The sequence below is a fragment of the Lagopus leucura genome, unplaced genomic scaffold (assembly GCF_019238085.1).
Source record: "Lagopus leucura isolate 7727_CA_CO unplaced genomic scaffold, USGS_WTPT01 Super-Scaffold_73, whole genome shotgun sequence".
Taxonomy (NCBI): Eukaryota; Metazoa; Chordata; class Aves; order Galliformes; family Phasianidae; genus Lagopus; species Lagopus leucura.
This window is the reverse complement of record NW_024962252.1, coordinates 97,529,197-97,549,540: the sequence shown is the minus strand read 5'-3', so window position 1 is coordinate 97,549,540 and position 20,344 is coordinate 97,529,197. Positions and strand designations below refer to the sequence as shown.

Sequence of the window (20,344 nt, the reverse complement as noted above, 5' to 3'; positions counted from 1 at the left end):
GCCATTTTAAAGTACTAAATGGTTTCGCAAATAGGTTTGTCCAACAAAGATTGGAAAAAGAGCTCTTTGCTTACCCGTTTACTCTTTTTTATGCTTATTAGAAACCCCCCCGCGTGACACTTTCATCAAACATTGCATCCTGGTACTCATCTAGAATGCCAAAAGTAATTTATACTATGCTCAAGAGTGGTTTGCATAAACAGGAGGCAGTTAACAAAGAATACAGTTTTGAACTACAATTGCAAATTTTATTGTATAAATTACAACACAGATGCACAATGAAATCAAAGCACGTGTCCCTATGATGTTTCCTTGCTTGCCTGAAGCATAAAGCAGTGTTGATATCAACTATTATTGCTGATGTTTATTGTTGCAATCATTTCACTGTGAATAATTTTGTTTCTTACAGGTGGATCGTATCATCTTCTGCGTCTTTTTGGAGGTTGACTACAAAATTTTCAAGAAGAAAATGGGCGAGATTTTCCCTATAGGTAGGTATGGGAATTTACTGCCATCTGACTGCAAAAAACGATGCAGGAAAAGGCAACAGTCGGCATCCTTTCTGTTTTCACTGCCTAAGCCAAGTATTAAAATGTGAACTTTCTTTAGAGATCAGTTGCACAAAGAGGCTGTGATGCTGGAGAAACACAGGCGTTTAAAATCTGTGAACCGGTAAAACTGTTTTGTGATGCTGCTTTTGCAAAATCAAGGCCTGCTTTTCCATGCTCAGTACTATTAGTTTCTTCAGTCCTTACTGTAATCCGTATCTCCTCTTTAAGGCTGCTGTGTGGCACTGCTTCTCTTGAGCAGAGGAAGATGATTTGCACTAATGTATGTAGCTCCTACCGTACATGGCTTTTCCATGCACACTGTGTATGCTTTACTCTTTCACTAATAGTGCTGGTAGGGTTTCTCTGCATCTTAAAAGGTACCACAGGGGTTAGAGCCCAACTGTGTCTGAATGGGAACTTCAAACCTGAGCTGTCCCTGTGCGAGAATGAATTGGAGAAAGATGGCTCTCACCGGAGCACTTGGGAAATGTTCATCTTAGGCTTCACACAGGAGGTTACTTTCTAGAATGCAAGAAAACCTGGTAGATAGTAAATTTGTTCACACCCTTCCTTATGTAACTGTGATTTATTTTTATCATACATCATTAGAAATCCGTGTTAGAGCAGTGGGTTTTTTTAATCAACCCTAACCCTCTCCCGTTTTATTCTGTTTTCTCTGCTATATGTGATAAGATCCAGATTTTAGTCTTTTTATCACCCATTTCTGAAATGGCAGTCACTTAAATGCTCCATGCACTGACTGACTGCCTGGTGGAATGGGCCTGTGAGTAATGGGAAGCAGAGCTTGGGTGTGTTGTGAGATTCTCAATTAATTTTACAGGGCCGTGTTGTCATAGTAGCCACAGTGAATTTTTTTCCTTTGACTTTTTTTTTTTTTTTTTTTTTTTTTACTTTTACTGGTAATATGGATATTGTGATGTTTCTGCCTTATCTCACTAGAACTAACAACTTTGTAATCTCCAGTTTGCAGTGATCTCAAGCCTAGAGACATACTGAATAATTCAGGTAGCACAGAATGGTGTCTGTGTAGTAATATTTTGGGCTGGAGTACAGTGAACATTTGTTCAGACTGCATTCACATCTAGTCTGGATAGTGTATGATTTTTGTCTTTTTTTTGGTCAATGTACACATTGGACGAGACAGCAGTGCCCTGTCTTCTGTTGTTGCCTCTGTCTCTGCCTTTCAGATTAAGGAAGAGTAAACTATTGTGGCAGTTTGTCAACAGATTACAGTATTGATACTCACCATCACTGAAGTCTTTGAAATTCCAGATGAAAGCCTGCTGTTGTTACTACGAATGTAAAGCCCACTTGGGTTTGAAAGCCCCAGAGACAATGAGATGCTTCAGGTGCTGAAGCGTGACAAAACTAAAGGGGGAAAGAGGGTTAAAAGGGAGATCTACTTCTTTTTTTGTGTTGTCAAAATAAGGCATTGTTGAAGTCTTGAACAAAGAGGGTCCGTTGGGTTGGACGTCACAGTGTGTAGACTTCTTATTGCCTTATGCTACATTGTGCAGGTGATTCGTTCTAGCATAGTTCTGTAATTTTAAAAGCATGTCTATTCTCATGCATGTAAAGCTTTAACTTTTTTTATTGTTTTTGGGTTTTTTTAATCAAACTAAAACAGGGAACTTGTATATGACCATAGTAAAGCAGTGGTGATGGGAAACCTCTAATGTGCAGTAACATCCTGTAGTTGGCAGGCGTGTGACTGTGAAAAAGGACCACATGATCTGATGCTCATGCAGATAGCTTTCTAGAGAAAAAATGCTTTACTTCTCAGCAGCCATAATTTGGTGTAGGTTGCTAAAAAAAATCTTAGGACCTATTCTCATAGGCTTTCAGCTGTAACTTTCTCACCGTTAATGATTCTGAATACTAGTTTTGCTTCAATAGTGCAGGCTTCTGGAAGGACTTGAACATCTACTGGTTGTTAAGTTTGGAGCTTTAAAAGGCACCAAGCTGGCTTCTAAGATTTTTTCCCTGAGTCAGTGAAGGATTTCCTGTGTTTAGGTCAGTAGTCAGCAATTTGGGAGATCTGATTTTAATCTCTTGTAACACCATGGATGTGTGGTGTGCTCTTATAGGAGTCACTTAGATGTGCAGCTTATGAGGAGAGCGGCAAAAAAGATGTGTACAAATGCAATGACTTCGATAGCATCCCTGCAGAAAAGATCAGTATCTGGGCCTCTGTCTCAGAAGAGTGCCCTAATGATTGATGTTCAGCATCAGGCTTCCTTTGCCCTGCTGAAGTGGCACTTTTCTGCTGGGTACCATCACAACAGCGGTTAGGTTGAAGTTGGCCCCATCCTAAATTGTCTGTAGCTGAATGATGAGGACATTAGCTGTAGGTCTTAATGGTGATCACCAAAGGATTGTCAGGTGTACTGTTTCTTCCTTTTTTCTTGTCAATTGGTATCTGCATTTAAGCCTAATGTAAGCTCCAACAAGTTCTCCACAGACTCCCCTCCTGGGGATTATTGCATCTCTCTTCAAGACTGGCTTCTTCCACAAGGGATTCGGTGTGGTTCTGTGTCAAGGAATTAGCAACTGTCTGTACCTTTGGCAATGAAATCCTGATATGTAGACTCTGGAAGGAACTGCCAAAACTGCTATGGCATTTTTTGTTTGTTTGTTTTTAAGTGATTCTATTAGTGTAATAAAACAGAAGTCTCTAAGGAAAGATTTGCCCTAAATTTAAATTGATAGCAAGCTATCTGAACATACACAGGAAGGAATAATGCTGAGATATTACTTGAGGCTTAGAGAAAAAAACACGGAGACGTTTTAAATGTGCATCTCACATTCAGAAACATTACAAAATATATCTACATTAATAGATGTGGACAAAAATGCTTAGAAAGAAGAATATATTCATGGAGTTATATACATAAATAGTTATTACTTTAAACCCAGTGCATTAATAAATCCAAAAAGACATCCAAGTACTTAAGCTAGTCAAGTGATAATGAAATGAAGCTAGAGTTACACCTCAGTGCATTAGAGTAAGTGGAATATAGATACAGGGAAATTGTTCCATTAGTTGAACATATCATTAGACTTATTTTGTGAGAGGGATGCCAAAGAAATTAGTTGAGTAATAGTACTGATATTAAGACAACTGCCAAGAGCTTTGTCATTTGCAAACTTTAAATATATAGGGGAAGAAGCAGACTTCTAAGTAATTTCATATCTTAGAAGTGTAACATAGCTGTTCAGTAACGGACCAGTTGTCACAGCCTCAGCATTTCAGATCCAATCTTAGTAAGCAATAGCCTGTACAGAGCCTGAGTCAAAGCCAACATGCTCTGAGGGTAATGCCATGTAAGCTTTAACTCAGACTCAGATCTCATCACAGTGATGGCCCAGGAAAGTATTATTTTAGAGGGAAAAGTGCCCTGATTCACCCAAAATTTAGAGTCGAATCTCTGAGGTTTTGCTGAGAAGTTCATGAATGTCCTGGTAGGAAAAGAGCAAGGATAGAAGACTTTTTGTTGGACAACAAATCTTAAAATCAGTCACTGTTTTAGCACATGAGGTGAGACAAATGGTGATTTGTTTTTCTGTGGATCAGTTGTGTTCTCTCTCTTGGTGGAATGAAACAGCCCAGACGTCCTCTCTTCAGCTGCATACTGACATTCTCTCTGGTTAATCTGAGATGATGTCTCGCTGCATATCCTTCAGGCAAATAAAATGCCCTTGCCTGTAATCCTGGCTCAGATGTGTACTTCTTACCTCACTGGATTCATTGCTACTGGTATTATGTGTGAGCTTTCCAGGAAAGCTGCTGATACTTGTATCATTTTTTCTCTTGGAATTCATTGTCTCTTCTAACACAGTTCTGCACAGAGCCTGGAATCCAGGCATTACTTCTATTGCTAAATATATATTTGTAAAACCTACCAGGAAACAGTATGAAAACGTTCCCCTTGAAAAGCTAGACTTGCTAACTTTTACCTTACAGTTACACGTGCTCCTTGGTTGCTATTCATGTGAGTGAAATTAAGCATATTTGTACACGGTTGCCAGCTGGAGGCAGAGACACCTTATTTTTCTCCTGTGTCCTGTGTGTAGCTAGCTATTTAGTATGTCAGATAGATAATCCTGTGGAGACCTTTGGCAAATGCTTATTTTTCATGGTGACTATTGTATATTATGAAAGGTTTGTCTTAAATTGCAATGTTTATGGTACTTCTGAATCTACCACCTGTTATCAGTGGATTGGAAAGGGAAATCATTTTTTTTCTGGAAATGTTCTTTAGACAAAATAATGTCATAAAAGGTGCATACTATGAAGCTGCCCCGTTCCAGGTGATATTACTCTTACTAGTTTAAACACAGTAACAGAATTACTTCACTAAAGCATCGCTAAAATTGCTAGAGAGGAGAGATTTGCACTTTTATTAGACCAATTGATAGATGGAAGATGCAGGCTTTTAGACTCTGTGTCCTTTCAGAGCTAATTGAAAGGATGCTGAGCCCAACAGCTTGTTCTTTTTTTTTTTTTTTTTGTGAGCCACATCAGTTGGTGCTGAGAGAGAGAGAAATTGCTTCTTGAAAAGCTTTCTCTCCCTTCTATTCCAGGTTATGACATTTAGTGCATTTTCTGCTTTTACCCTGTATGCCAAAATGCTATCCACCCTGTCCAAAGCAATGCGGATGAGAACTACTGTTCTCTATTAATCCTCCTATTACTTTAGGAGGATGCAATGTGCAAATATCTTATAATTGCAGAGGAAATTCGTTGTTAAGAGATCTACCAGGCTTGGAATCAAATTGGAAACTGTCTAAATGCCTGAATGAAGGGCTTTGTATTAAAAAGGCAGATCCCTGCACTAATACGTGACTGAACTGTTAAGCAGAGTTTGTAATTGCTGTGCTGGTGTTGAGGAGCATCCCCTCTGCACTTAATATGGCAGAACCCACTGGGACTACGACAGGCCTCAGCGTGAGCAAAGGAATCATAAGTTAGCCTTTTGTAAGCAATTCTATATCAAATGGGTAATTCGTTTGATAAATTTTGCCTCTCTGTTTGCATTTGCAGTGTTCACGAGCAGATTCATTGTGTTAATTTGTCACCTGAATGTATTCCACAAAATATTTTTCATAGGCTTTATTTTACTGCATGGATAGGTGCCAGCTGGCTTACTGGAAGTCCCTGATACCCTTTATTTGAGGTCTGGTCTGGGTAGGGGCTTGCATGTTAAGTCACCCAGCTATGGCTCATGGCTGGTTCAGGCCACCAGGACTTTGGGGCTACTGGGAGGCTCGGCTGAAGGAGCCTGCAGGCCTTTGGTCTTCACCTGCCTGTCGAGGGCATCCTGAGTGTGCTGCTGGGCTCAGCTGCTTTCCTCATTTCTGGGCAGAGCTTTCGGGTCACTACATTCCCAGCACGTAAACACTGTGCCTCTTCACTGGTTTGAACCAGAGGGGCTGGAGATGGGGCATTCAGTGCTCCACCGGCATGGAAATCTGGGGGGAGTCCCGTGTTCAGGTAGAGATGAGTGAAGCTTTTTCAGTGAGTGAGAAGGAATTGTGGTCTTGACAGAGCTGTGACAGACCGAAGAGGATTTTGCATGGATAGGAAGTGCTGACGCAGTGGCAAAGGTTTGAAATCCCCCCCCCCCGAACCCCTTTGAGCTTTGTATTGAGGGGTGTCATCCTCCAAGGCCTTGTACAGGACCCCTCCCTGAAGGACTTGAGTCTGAACTGCTGGGAGGAGGCACAGGCTTGCTGTTTCCAGTGGTGGTTGCCTTTCCTTCAGTAACACAGGCTCCTAAGGAAGCACAGCTGTCTGGGGGAGCTGGAGGAGCCTGCACACCACAATAGGATGATGGCTTTGCTCTATTTCTCTCTTAGAGCACCTGCGAATTCTGATCGAGTGCACTCCAACGTAAATAGCTCGCTGTAAAAATTGTTCTCAATCCAAAAGCTTCATATAGCCATAAGGCTTTGAATACCCATCCATTTCAAGATGTGTCTGAAACAACTTACCTCATAAAATCAAGCCAAGTAAAATCTGAAGGTGTTCACAGAACTGTGAAACTAATTTTTTCTATTGCTTTTTGTCTTAATTTGCCATGGCAGTGACTATGCCAATCCAACCGCATGTTGAGGTTGCCTCCTTTGCCCTTTCTGCCAGTATCTCTGCCCTTTAGATGGTCTGTAGGGGCAGGAGGGTGAACAGGAAGCAGCTCAGGGGCAACTTTGGAAACGGAGACCAGGAGAAGGGTCCCAGCTCCTTCTGACACGTCAGTAGGTCACCAGTGCCTTAGAAATGGTAGTGGGGAGTTCTGCTTCGGTCTGAATCATAACGAAGCTTCCTGGTGTGACCTCTTCTGAATTATTTCCTGGCAGTCTGCTGGCAGAGTTTAGTGTTTAGTTGTATTGCTCTAGTGTTTAGTTGTATTGCAAGTATTGGTCACCTCAGGCATGGGGCTTAAATCCTCTGATTGTACACTGTTAGACACAAGTTTGTGGTATTCTGCTGCATGTGAGCTGTAGAAAGAAAGTTGTCTGCTTGCCTCATTCTTGTTAGCAGCAACAGCACTGCTTGGATCAGGGTATGGACAGACAGTGGGTCTGTAATGTATTTCAGTGCTCTTTCAGGAGGTGAAGTTCTCCATTTTTTTCTTCTTCTTTTTTTTTTTTTTTTTCCTTTTTTGCTCTGATAGTGTTTTCTGAATGTTTCCCTTTCCTTGTATTGCAAGACTGATGATAGAGCCTACAGTTGCACCAGAAGATAGGGGAAAATGGCTCTTTTGCACTCCAAATCCCTGAGCTCTTCTGCTCCTGGTGGATAAGGATTGCATTGAAACAGTGAAATGGCAGGTGATGAAGGTGCCCTTCGAGGCACAGGGGTTTTGCAGGGTTGCTGCATGTCTTAGCAGTGCGGGAGAGGATAGGGAAGATGATGAGTGGTGGTAATTATAAGGTGAGTCCGGAGCACTGTTTTGTCTCTTGCAACACAAGAAATGCCAGGAAATATTCCAGGAAATGATGAATCAGAATTATTTATTTATTTATTTATTTATTTAAAGGTAATTTTCTACCCAACACATAGCTAGGGAGTAGGAACACTTGTTGTGAGGAGGTGCTGCAGACCCTGCAGGAATTAAATGTAGTTGAAAAGGAGATTAGCTCAACCAGCATAGGACTAGTCCAGCAGTGGCTATTAGTCACCATAACCTATAAGTGATATGCTCAGGAAGAAGCTGGTAGTGGGAGGGAAATTTTTGCTGTTCTATTCAGTCCTTTGCACATGGATGCCTGGCAGAAGGAGGTGAACAAGCATAAGCCCTTCCTGTGTAATGTCTTCCGGATATGTAATTTTTGAACAGGCACCTTTTCTTCCTGCTGCCTTGCATAGTCTTTTAGATTCCATGTAAAACAGTGCAAATGCATTTCACGTCATGCTCGAAAATATGCCATCTTCTCCGGACACTGATGCTGAGTCATTTCATGTGCTTGAGTGCTTCTAATTGCAAAGGATGCCGTTAAATTTGTGTTTGTCTCATTTGATTGCCTCTGTCTTAGGTTACTGATGAGATTTTGTTAGAAGCTTGTATTTGCATGTGGTGACACATTTCTAAAACATAACATTTTGTGTGTGAATGCTACACTAGCATATTTATGGGTGAGAAATCCACTTGAACATTCCGGTAAACAAAACTCAGTTGTTTTCAGTATTTTAAGGCATCGAAGAAATAAGGAAGTTTAGAAATAGGTTCTTTTTTGAAAAACAGATGAGTGTTTTTGCAAAGAGTGTAAGGTAGAAGCATCTGGGAAATAGAAATTCAAATCTGATCCTGGCTGTGAGCTCTACTTCCTGCGCTGCAGCTCTGCTGTCCAGTTCACCCACAGTGGGAACAGCAGCCACTGTGTTGCCTTTGTAGGCACCTGAGGCTCATATGGGTATATGCATTTTACTGCAGATTGAGTGATCTGATGCATAAAAGACATCTTTGTGGTAAAAAAACAAACCAAAAAAAAAAGTGTAACTTCTTAAGAGGCTGGTACTATGGATTTCTATTTGATATGGCTTCAAAAGCTACAAGCATTTTACATGCAGTGAGGCTCTGGTGTTGTGGGACTGGTGTAACCAAGCAACATGGGAGGAAAAACCGCACCGATGCTGCAGCAAGGCTGGGATGTGCGGTGTGTCAATGGGAAGTTCTGCATAATCACAACAGAGTAAACAAAATTTCATCAAACTTGCTTAGCGTCAGCTGGGAGTTTATATAGTATCTATTGTTCTGCAAGGAGGATTACAGGGTACAAATGCTCAGAAGCTCCGCTTCTCCTTCCAAAGCAGAAGGATGTGCTGCTTTTGTTGAAGTTTTTTTTTTTTTTTTTTTCTGAGAATATTTTTTACAAGTAGAAGTGATAAGAATCAGGCCTTATCTTGCCTGATCTCATCAGGCAGAGGTTTCCAAATCTGCTTTTCCTCAAAGAAAACATTCCCTTTTTCTGTGCTGTTGGTCAGTCGGTTGCATCAACTCTGTGGAGAGCAGTATTCCATGGCTCAGAGCAGCCAAAAGAGCTCATAAGCTCCTACATTACCGTGAGCCCTCTGTGTACATACAGGCTTTGTCAAGCCCTGGGGTGTCCTTGCGTGCCTTACTACACTACCAATCTTCTTTTCTGAGATGGAGTCTGTGCGCTATTATGAAACTCCTGTCAGGTAGCAGCAGTGGTCCTATGCTATCCAAAAGAAGTGATTTTTTTTTCCCCACTTAAAATAGATAATAGATACAGCATTAGAAAGCTTGTCAAGCTGTTAATATAATTGTGCAGATAGGTGGGTGAAGCTTTGGAACAAAGTTTCAGAAAAACAAATGTGGTAAAGAGGAATAGGGACAGTGAGTACTCGGTCTTTTCCACTGCAGGAAATCCAATATTATCATGGTTTAGGCAGTTTGCAGAGGGCTGGTAGCCTGGTTCATGCTGCCACCCACTGCAAGATTTGACAGAAGAAGCTTTTCATTTGAGTAAGCAGACACTGCCCTAAAATGGGATCCATTGTCTTGAAGCCTTAGTGCAGCACATCCTCTGTTCTTCTAGCGGGAGCTGTACGGTCAGATCATCAAGTCCCTGCTAGGCAAATGCTTGAAGGCTGGAACCCTGCTTTTGCACGACAAAAAATCTCAATGGGATAGCTGCAGCTCTCACTGCTGAAAGGTTTCATGCATTTTTTTATAGGGTTTTTTTTTTTTTTTTTTTTTTTTGAGGCATGAGCATTAAAATCTCCATTTTGTTCCTTCAGCCTCTTGTATTGCTGTGCCCATCCCATTGCTCTGCTTGCCATGGTGCATTTATGCAGGCTACAGAAGGGAGAGGTCTGGTCCCATTGTGCTCTCCCAGCCCTTTTCACAGTTGTCTTCAGCCTGTGCAGCCACACTTGCATGACAGAGACAGCTGAGACACGTGGGTAAGGATTGAGATCAGGGAACAGCAGAAAGTGCTGATAAGATGAACAAATGCTAAAGGATGAGATGAAGAGGCTGAGGAAAGGGAGAAGGCAGGAAGAAGCCATCAGCATGCAGCACTGCTGGGGAGCACCGGGAGCCTGAAATGCAGGCCCTGAGTACAGATTAAACAGCTGCCTTGAGCAGCTTGGAGCTGGCTCTACTGTAAGAGCTCCATGAGGCATGCATAGTTAGAAATTAAAGGTGTTTGCATAGCGTTGACTCTCCCCATGCAAACGTGATGAACAATGCAAATAGAAGCGTGAGCAACAAGGAAGAAGTTTAATGGCTTTGGGGATTAGCAGTGGTATTTAGAGCCTTTCACCTCTTTGTTCCTAACATAAATCTAAACACAGATTGATGATTTTAGCCATCTGGCTTGCACTTGCTTGTATGCAGTGTCTAGTGAGACAGAGAAGGAACCTGACCAGGAAGGCAAAGGAAAAATACGTCTATGACAGAAGGCGGCATCTCTTTCTCCTGTGCCAGTAGGAGCTGGTACGGTGCAATCGTTCTGTCTCACCAAGTTCAGCAGGTAACAAGGGAGAGGGGAATGAAGAGGTAACTGACATCTCTTGATACATGAATATACCACGAAGCCTGTAATTTATACAAATGTATACGTACCAAGCAAATTGCACTCAAATGCAAAGCTCTCTGATCTTTTGAAATATAGTTAACCCATGTAATGTGAGAGTTAGAGGGCCAGTTTCCATCACAGGTTGATTCTGAATTGTAAATTATTTTAACTGACTGGAAACTGTTCTCCCGTATATCACCTACCTAATACCTTGATTTTATGAACCATAGCTGAACTAGTAGCTGGAAAACTTTGTGCCTTCAAATGTATGAAATGTTTTGGATTAGATGTCTTCCTTGTCTCCTAAGCCTTCTAAATACTGATACGAGTTTTCTTGGTGATGGGTTGACTCATGCAGAGAGTCAGTGCCAGTTTTCCTCTTGCTTCAGGAAGAGATCTTGAAAGATTTGTCTTTTTTTTTTCCCTAGAAAAATCTTCTTGGTAGAGTTCCCCAAAATATAGGGTTTTAATTGGCAAAGCCATGTGAAAGGCCACTGCTGTGCTCTGCCAAACATAAGAGTAACCAAGAATGACCACATGCATGCAAGACCAAGTGCAACAATCCCAGGCAATATGTGAGGCAGAGTGGCTGGAAGACTGTGTAGAGGAAATAGATCTGGGAGTATTGGTTGATGCTCAGAAGGCCAGTGGCATCCTGGCTTGTATCAGAAATAGTTGCCAGCATGAGCAAGAAAGTGGTCATCCTCCTGTAGTCAGCACTTGTGAGGTTGCACCTTGAGTACTGTGTTCAGTTTTGGGCCCCTCACTGCAAGAAGGGCACTGAGGGTCTGGAGCATGTTCAGAATAGGGCAGCAGAGCTGTGAGGGGTCTGGAGCACAAGTGTGATGGGAGGCAGCTGAGGGAACTGGGAATGGTCAGTCTGGAGAAGAGGAAGCTGAGGAGAGACCTCATTGTTCTCTACAATGGCCTGAAGGGAGTTGTAGTGAGGGAGGGGAGGGTTGGCATCTTTATCCTATGTAACTAGAAGTAAGATGAGAGGAAGTGGCCTTGAGTTTCTCCAGGAGAGATTCAGTTTGGATGTTAGGAAATAATTTTACCCCAGAGTGGTCGTGTGCTGGAATGGACTGCCCATGGAGATGGGGAACTCACTTGTCCCTACAGATGTACAATAAATGTTTAGATGTTGTAGTGAGGGACGTGCTTTAGTGGGAAATATTAGTGATAGGTGGACAGTTGGACTGAAGGATCTTAGAGGTCTTTTCGAACCCTGATGAATCTGTGCACACACTGCAGCATGTTTTCCTATTCGGTTAACTCTTTTAAGAGTAAGAGTTGCAGCAAGCTCACATCTGGGCTTTCAAATGTGAGCTTGGGCAAGAAACTTGGCCACGTTTCTTCCAGGCAATGATTACTGGCATCAGAGACTGACTCTTGGGCTCTTCTGTGATTTTACTCAATTTTGTTTTGGGACTGATAGACTGGTTTGCTTTGGTTTAATATATGCATCACTCTAGAAAGCTTATTCTACAAGGGGTAAAAATATGCATGGGGAGCAAGGAAAATAAACCTTAGTATTACAGATCTAATTTATAGCAATCTTGGCACTCATTTGGTCCTATATTCATATTTATAATAGCTCTGGTATAAAAAAAAAAAAAAAAAAAAAACAAAACCAAAAAACTTTTATGTGCTTTCATTTCTTTAAAATCCAGTAACTGCCTGTAATAACATACTATTGGGAGAAAAGCGAAAGATTTTTGGATAAAGATTCCTAAAATAATGTTTTTCACCCAAAATAATTGGTTTTGGCATAGAGTTCTGACAGCTAAATGTGGTGTTTATCACTTTAGCTAGCCACACCAAGGTCAGTGAAAGAGATCGCTTTATATATGACAGAGAAGCACTTCCACCAGATGCATTAGTATTAGAATAAGAATTATAGACACATGAAATGGCTGGGGAGTGCTGTGTGCCAAAAGGAAACTCAGATTCAGATACAGGTTGGAGTAGAATTTTCAAAGGCACCACAATGACCTGGAGGTCATGTCACAACATGGGCAGGAGCCCACCTCCCATTTTTGGAAGTGATGTAAAGACTGCATTGCGTTTCAGCAAGATTTAGGTTCCTTTTCCCAGAGAGAAAAAAAGAAAAAAAAAACACCCAAAAAGCAGCACTTAGTTCACAATTAGTTCACAAAATCAGTCTTTGACTTTTCATAATTATATTGCATAATGATTACTACTTAATAACGCCAAATTTCTTGTCTGTGTCCATTATCACCAACTTAGAATTTCTGTTGCTCTGGGAATTTCATATTCCAAGTCACTTAGAGAACTATAATTCAGACCTTCAACAGAAGAACGGGTGATATATGTGTGTTAGGATGTTATATTACACTGATTTAGCGTCGTGTCTTAGATTAATTTGAAATTTTATCCTGCTGGCTTCATTATAAACATTTCCATGGGAAGAATATGTTATTGGAAATGGATTAATGAATAAGCTTTGTATTAACCAAATGCTTTCTGAGTGGTTTGTTGAAAAACGTCAGGACTCTTTCAGAATCCTGGCTCTATTCAAGTGAATGGCAGGATTCCCATTGGCTTCCTTCAACAAATCTTCTCTCTTCTTGATCGCAAAGACTACTTGTCAGAGCTCCTTACAGTTTCTGTGTACAGATAGGGGTCAGTGTGCCTTTTCGAACTCCAAAGCAATTGTTTTTAGAGTCAGGAGGAAGGAGGTAAAGTATGTGGCGACTTTGTTCAGTCCCAATCCTTTGTGCCAGTTTGAAGTGTGCTCAAGAAAAATGCAACTTGTTGTCCTTTAGTGTCTTCTGGAAGTCCTGCCGTGCATGCAGAGCAGGTGTGACTGCAATGGAAGGCATTGAGGGATGGATATAGATCCATCTAGCGTAGATTTACAAGCCCCCATGAAAAGTTTCATGCTCATGATTTTATTTTATTTTTTATGTTTTGATTTAAGCAGAACTGCCAGTGCAGGCCTCTGTTATTTACTAATTGTTCTGTACTTAAAATGTTTCAAGCTCCAAATTTTGATGAAAGCAGGTCTTCAGTCCTCATGGCATGCGTTACAGTATTTGAATCTCAGTGGAGCTTGTGGTGTAAAGATCCAATTCTGTAAATTAGGACCTAAATAATACTGCTAATTTCCATTGCCATTGATCATAGTACTGCAGAACTCCTTGGGGTTCAAATGGCGTAATAACACGTACATGCAGACCTTTGAAAGACGCTATGCTTTAGGCAGAAATTGTAGGCTTGCAGAATTTGCACTTGCCCAAATCAGTTTCAGAGGGTATAAATACAGTCCACAGACTAAGGAGCTTAGTTGAGAAACCTCTGTGGTCATTGGACTGTCCATTAGACGATTAAGGCTCCGGAATGTTGTTTTACTCAGATATTAACTAAGGCAAATCTTTTTTATTCACTCCCACTGCTCTTCCCCAAAAAGGTCTCATGTTATGAAACTGCTTCGTTACCAAAATGTAACTTTTTGAAAAAGGAACTTTCTTCATAGCATCAAAAGCTTTTCTTTTTTTTTTTTTCCCATCTACCTCCAGGTCTCCCTACAAAATGTTAAATGGGAGAAGGGAAGCTAAGATATGTACAGTTTGAATAATGGAATACTTTATTTTGGATGTTTCCTGATTTTTATTTTTATTTTTTTTTAACAGATGACAATGAAGAGACTGAAATAAGTGAAGAGACAGGTGAGTACATTATATTTTATGCTAAAACATTTAATTTTGAGAAGGATGAAACAAACTGGAAGGGTTCTTAAAACAAATAGTGTTGGTTGTGATATGCAGTGCCAATCATTTGTTGCTAATGTTGCAATAATCATCTTTAGTTTTTAACAACATAGGGAAAATGATTCCTGATAATATATAATGCTCATTAAGAATGGCTGAAACTAACTTTTTAGTATCATCTTTTGTGAGCTTTTTTTGTTAGTATTTTGTTTGAACATGAATGGGAAATAATTAGAATTCTACAGTCTGTTCGTAAAAAGGTGTGGATACAGCAATTCTTGAGTCGTTTGCAATTGTGATTAGTAGCTGTGATTTGTTTGCAATGACAACAGTGGCAAAACTCTCCAGCAAACTCTGGAATAAGTGGAATGTGATTGGATGATATTTCAAAGAATTCATTTCCATGGAGTCCACTAATTGACTATTGGAGTACTCATCTTGCTACCACTTGCCAGTTACACATCAACCAATTTTCAGCTCATCTAATGGTGCAGTTGTTCAGCCAACGCTTTTTAGCATCTCAGAATGCTGCAGTATGTGGTACAAAAAGCTGTACGAAAGTGTATTGTATACACTGTTCTCCCCCTGTTCCAACAGGGCGTGCTACGTGTTTTTTCCATGGACTGAAGTCAGAATGACTGCCTGTATTTCCCTTCATCCTTTTCCATGTCTCTCTTGTAGTGCTAGCCTTTTACCAGCAGGCAGGGACTTTTTTTTCTTAAGAGATGATAAAAATGCAGTGCTAAAATCACATCAACCAGCTCTTCCAGCACATTCCAGTGTATCACATTTCACCTAATTAGCACTCCTAGTTCCTCGAAGCTATTGTTAGCCTACTGCCTTTCTGCTGCTCCTATTCTTCTTAAACTCCACTTGTATGTACGGGACCTCGGAACGGGCTTTGCTCATAAGCTGAGCACCTCTAACTTTCATTTTGTCTATTACTAGGTTGCCTCTTCCATTCACCAGCTGAGAAATACTTTGAGCTAGCTTTTGCTCTTGACATGTTTGTCAGATCCCTTCATGTTATTCCATATGTTCCTGCCTAGTTTTAACTGCTACTGGTATGCAAATTCAGCCTTCCTGATTCCATCCCTGGGTACTTTTCTACACTCCTTTTGTTGCATGTCACTCACAATGACTTTGTGTTGTAATTCCTTGACCTAGATCTTAGAACATCCCGGGTTGGAAAGAACCCACCAAAGATTACTCAGTCCGACTCCTGGCTCCACACAGAACCACTCAAACTTCAAACCTGAGAGCGCTCTCCAAATGATTCTTACGCAAGCGAGCCTTCTGCTGACATCCCATCTTTCAGCACAAGTTGGGTTGTTCCTCACTCATCAATTCCTGGAAATCCTTCTTTGTGCCATCTCCTCGGGCCATTCCATCTAGTGAGCAGAAAGGTCCTTACTCTGCTCCTTTTCTTCCCAGCCTTCCCCTGAAATCAGTCACCTGATGTTTCTCAAAGCCTGACTTTTCGTCTCTGGCCATGTTTGTTACTGATTCTCCCATGTTTGAGAGTAGTAAATCAAGTGGGGTATCATCTGTGACAGTGCATGGATGTGTACTACCTCTCAGGTCTCTGTGACCCTGATCCCATCATAGCCCAGTAAATATGATGTGTTGGAATTTCCAGTTATTTGCTTTGGGAAAGGATATGAGATCAGGAAGGAGAGCCACTTGGAAAAAGGCAGAGATATGCCAGCCAGAAAACAGAGGTAAAAGCTCTTGAAGCACTGTGTTGGCTGCTTAAACTGGCAAGATTGTCTTGAAGACAAATGGATTATGATGATTTATGCAACAAGTTAATTAGCTTAGAAATTATAAATTCTTTAATAACAGCGGATATGCATAAATGTGCAAACATGGATATACACAGATAGTTATGTGTTACTGTGATGGATTAACACATTCTTTTATGGCTTTCTGGACTGTTGGTTTTATTACATATAATTGTAATTACTTTTTGGTGTCAAGATTACTGGATAGGAACTTTCAGAGATTTTAATACAATTAGTGTGATTAATATAGTTGTACATATATACATAAAAGAAGGAAAATGAAGACTGTCCTTATACAACAAACATTTGCCAAAGTTGAATTTTCAGTATTCATCTAACATTTCCAGTTTCATTTTTTACAGTAATCATGGCATGTATGTTTTTATAAGTCAATTATTTTGCATTTTTTCTCTTGTTGCTTTCATGGAGATTATGCAAATTACATCGTTGGGTTTTTTTTTAAGCATTTAAAATTACAATTAAAAGGAAGTATATTTCCACTCAATAGCCATTCTTTTCTTTTTTGCAGAATAAATAAATAAATCTTTTTTTTATCCTTCATGAATTTAGGTGAAGCTGCATAGCTGCTCTGGGAAATAATCACTGAATTAAGTCGTTTGAAGAAGATATTTCCCTACATACCCTCTTCCTTGTGCATGTAAGATAGATGAGATCATAGTTGATCTCACAGGCTTGTTTGTAGGGTACGATGAACATCAACAACATGTACTTAGTTATTCTGTTCTGATTTCAAGATATTTTGGGAATCAGCACACTGACAGCCATGAGTCAGTACCTACAGTGACCAAACACAAATGTATTTACTATAGCTAATCCAGAAGTGGTTGGGAGTTCTGTCATTTTGACCTCCTTGTGTACGGTTGTGGTTTAACCTAACAGGCGGCTGAACACCACTCAGCCTTTTGCTCACTCGTACCTCTCAGTGGGATGGAGGAGAGAATCTGAGAAGAAAAAAGAAAAGGTGATAGAACTCATAGATTGAGAGAAAAACAACTTACTAAAAAAGGAAGAGTGAAATAACAGTAATGATAATTTAAAATATGTGTATGTCTTTACAAAACAAATGGTGCACAAAACAATTTCTCACCACCCACTGATGCCCAGCCAGTTCCTGAATAGCGACAGCCCCCTTGGCCAACTTCCCTCAGTTTTTGAGTTTTTTCATATGATGCCATATGGTATGGAATATCCCTTTGGCCCGGTTGGATAGGCTAGTTCTGTACTCTCTCAGTTCCTTGTGCCCCTGCAGCTTCCCTCACTGGCAGGACAGCATGAGAAGCTGAGTAAGTGAAATGTCTTTGGCTCTGTATAGCACTGCTAGGCAACAACTTACATAGGTGTGTTTTCTCCTAAAGCCAAAACATAGCATCATGCCTGACACGATGAAGAAAATCAACTCTGTCCCAGCTGAAGCCAAGACTGGGTATGAACTTTTGAATGATCATAGACGCATTTGCAGAAGTTATAAATGGATATTAAATTTCTGCACTGAGGGGAGTTTTGATTTTTTTATATTCAGATAGCTTAAAGTTTGAAAGAGTTCAACTTTTCACAGTTCTGAGGGAAAAATTGAGTATCAACATCTAGTTGCCACTTCAAGTTATTAATTGAATAATCACTCTTCATTCTACTTGACTTCATGGGCCATGACTCCAGCAGATGGAATCAGCAGTTGGCACTAATGCTGATGATCCTGTTTTGTTGAGCTGTCCGTATCCTGTCTGCTTTGGGGTTATTTCTCCAGTTCTCATGCTTAAAAAAAGCTACCTTTTTAAAAAAGTAAAAGAACTTTTGGGTTATGGAGAGCACATGTTGCAAACTGCATGTCGTGTAGACCTCTGGCAGAGATTCAAATATTCTAAATTTCAGCTAAATCTCTGTGCCTACAATTCGTTGTTGGTTGGGTGTTTCTGAAGGGCCAGTATCTAGCCAAAAGAAAATAGGGAGAAGCAGAGGGACTCAAATGAGACGTAGATTCATATCTGCACCAATTTCAGTGTGAAGAATGTAGTAGAATACTGCAGACTTTACAGAACCAGTCCTAATAAAACCTGGTGGCAAGAGATAGAGGAAAAAACCTGATTTTGGTTTGGTGTCGGCTGACGTTGGTGGGAATATGTTCATTAGATGCTGGATTAGAGCTCAGGTACAGCTAAAGAACTATCTGGGAGTAAGAAGTAACACATGACCTTATTTTGTGTGTACCTTGTTAAGTGATGTACGCATTATGAAAGTAATCTTTTTCTTCTGTTTCTACCACCCTGAAGTACAAATATGGTGTTGTTAGTAGAAAGGCCTTTTTTAGAAGAGAAACCGTAGGAATAAAGTATTAAAATAATATTAATTGCATGTCTGCCAGGTAATCTCTATTAATATCTACGTTAATACTGTAAAATCAAACAGACATGAATGATCATTTTAATGAGTCAATCACATAACATCACTGCATATTTTGGATATCCTAGAATAAGAAAAATATTTAAAAGTAATAATAACCCAGTGTTAGTAAATATACACACTTAAGACTGCTTTTCTAATGGCATTTAATTTGCAAGGGTATAACCCATGTGTTTGTTACTCTGGGTGCTGTTTCTTGTTGCAGCTGCTAGCTTAACTGCACCACTTAATTCAGTGAGTATGGCTACTAATATATTTCATGCAGCTTGCTGTTAGAATAGCTTGAGCCAAAAGAACAGATTCAGCAATGCCAGGTACAGACTAATGCACTTCTAGATCTCGGCTTTATGAGTAATACCCTACGTAAGCAAAAAGAAGGACCGTATGACCTAACAGCCCTGTCTTCTTTTAACTTCACTGTTTTAATGCTGCAGTCATGATGCTTAATGCTTTAAGCTCCATTAAGGGAAGATTATTCTAAACTTTAACTTCAGAAGGACTTGGCTTTTATATCCTTAACTTCACATACCTACTCGTAGAAGCGTGCAAAATAAGCCCTAATACTGCCATAATTATGTGCGCAATTGCAGTGATTGCATCTGGAAATTACAGAACCATGTGCTATTATGAGAAGCATAGTCCAGATACACAGTAATGCTGCATTATTATGCACTGACATAAGTTAATTCTTTTTCCATAAAACCAAAACAAAACAAACAAGGCACAAAAAATCCCATGCTAAAGTGTTTCAGTTGTGATGCTGTTTTCTCCTCTTTGGCTTCCCCCTTCCATGTTGTACCAAGGCCTTTTGACCTCATCCGAGTAAATGTTGCCACCCACCTGTCCTATATATCATCTTATAGTTGCTCATGTGTGTTGCCCTCCTTGTTATGCCATTTCTGCCCCAAGTGGCCTACTTAGCCCACCAGATAGTTACTCCAGAAGTGACAGTTTGCTATAGGATGTCAGACCAAAGGATCTCATTGACACTAACAAGAGAAGGCCAACTATAAACAATGCCATATAGACTCTCTATTTCCTTGTGCATTCCGCTGTGTACGCACACAGGCTTGGATACTTTTTACTTTGGAGGGAGACTTGGAGGAAAATAGGAAACACTTGTAGACAGCAAGGCTTTGTAACTGTGAGGGATTTTTGAAATAGCTTACTTTGAGAGAAACTGTCAGGTTTAAGTGGTTTGTTAACCCTCTGAATTAGCCTTCAAGTAGGAATGATGTCTCCCAGTGTTAGAGCTCAGAAACCTGATCATGATTAGAAAAGCTTTGAAGATGATTGGTTCAGACACCTATGTAGGTGTTCTGTTTTTAAACAGAGATTGGCAAGCAGGATTCTGTACTATTTGGCTATTTGCTCTGAAAGACATACTGCTGTAAAGCACAAAGGGTTAAGAGTTGTATTTTGACCGCAACAGAAGTCATTATTTTGAATCTTGAAGGAATCCCTTTCTGTCTCTAAAATGAGGGAAAATTGCTAAATAAATAAATTAAAAAAAAAAGCCTCTATGTCCTTTAATGAACGTGAAAAGATTCTGTATAGAGTGAAGAAAGACCATTTATTTTGACAGGGTAACAGTCTCCTCCCTTTCTGTCTTTCTGCTGACAATTAAGCTGTTGGTTATTCTATTTAATGTATTGAGATACTCACCAAAGACCTGGCTGGACACTTGCACTTAAGTTTGATTGACATTTGACTTTTGGGCTTGGAGGAAGGTTTACTAGATGATAAAAATTGTCATTGGAGGGGTGAGTGTTGACTGAAACGCTCCTAT

General features: G+C 40.3%; 1 protein-coding gene across 1 annotated transcript in view; it reads left to right on the top strand.

Moving 5' to 3' along the window:
* The window catches only part of MACROD2 (mono-ADP ribosylhydrolase 2), an 837,047-nt gene that overhangs the window by 743,170 nt on the left and 73,533 nt on the right, over positions 1 to 20,344 (top strand). The window contains exons 9-10 of the mRNA XM_042882408.1: positions 410 to 491; positions 14,276 to 14,311. Of these exons, the coding sequence (XP_042738342.1) occupies positions 410 to 491; positions 14,276 to 14,311 (118 nt within the window). The remainder of the gene's footprint in view (positions 1 to 409; positions 492 to 14,275; positions 14,312 to 20,344) is intronic.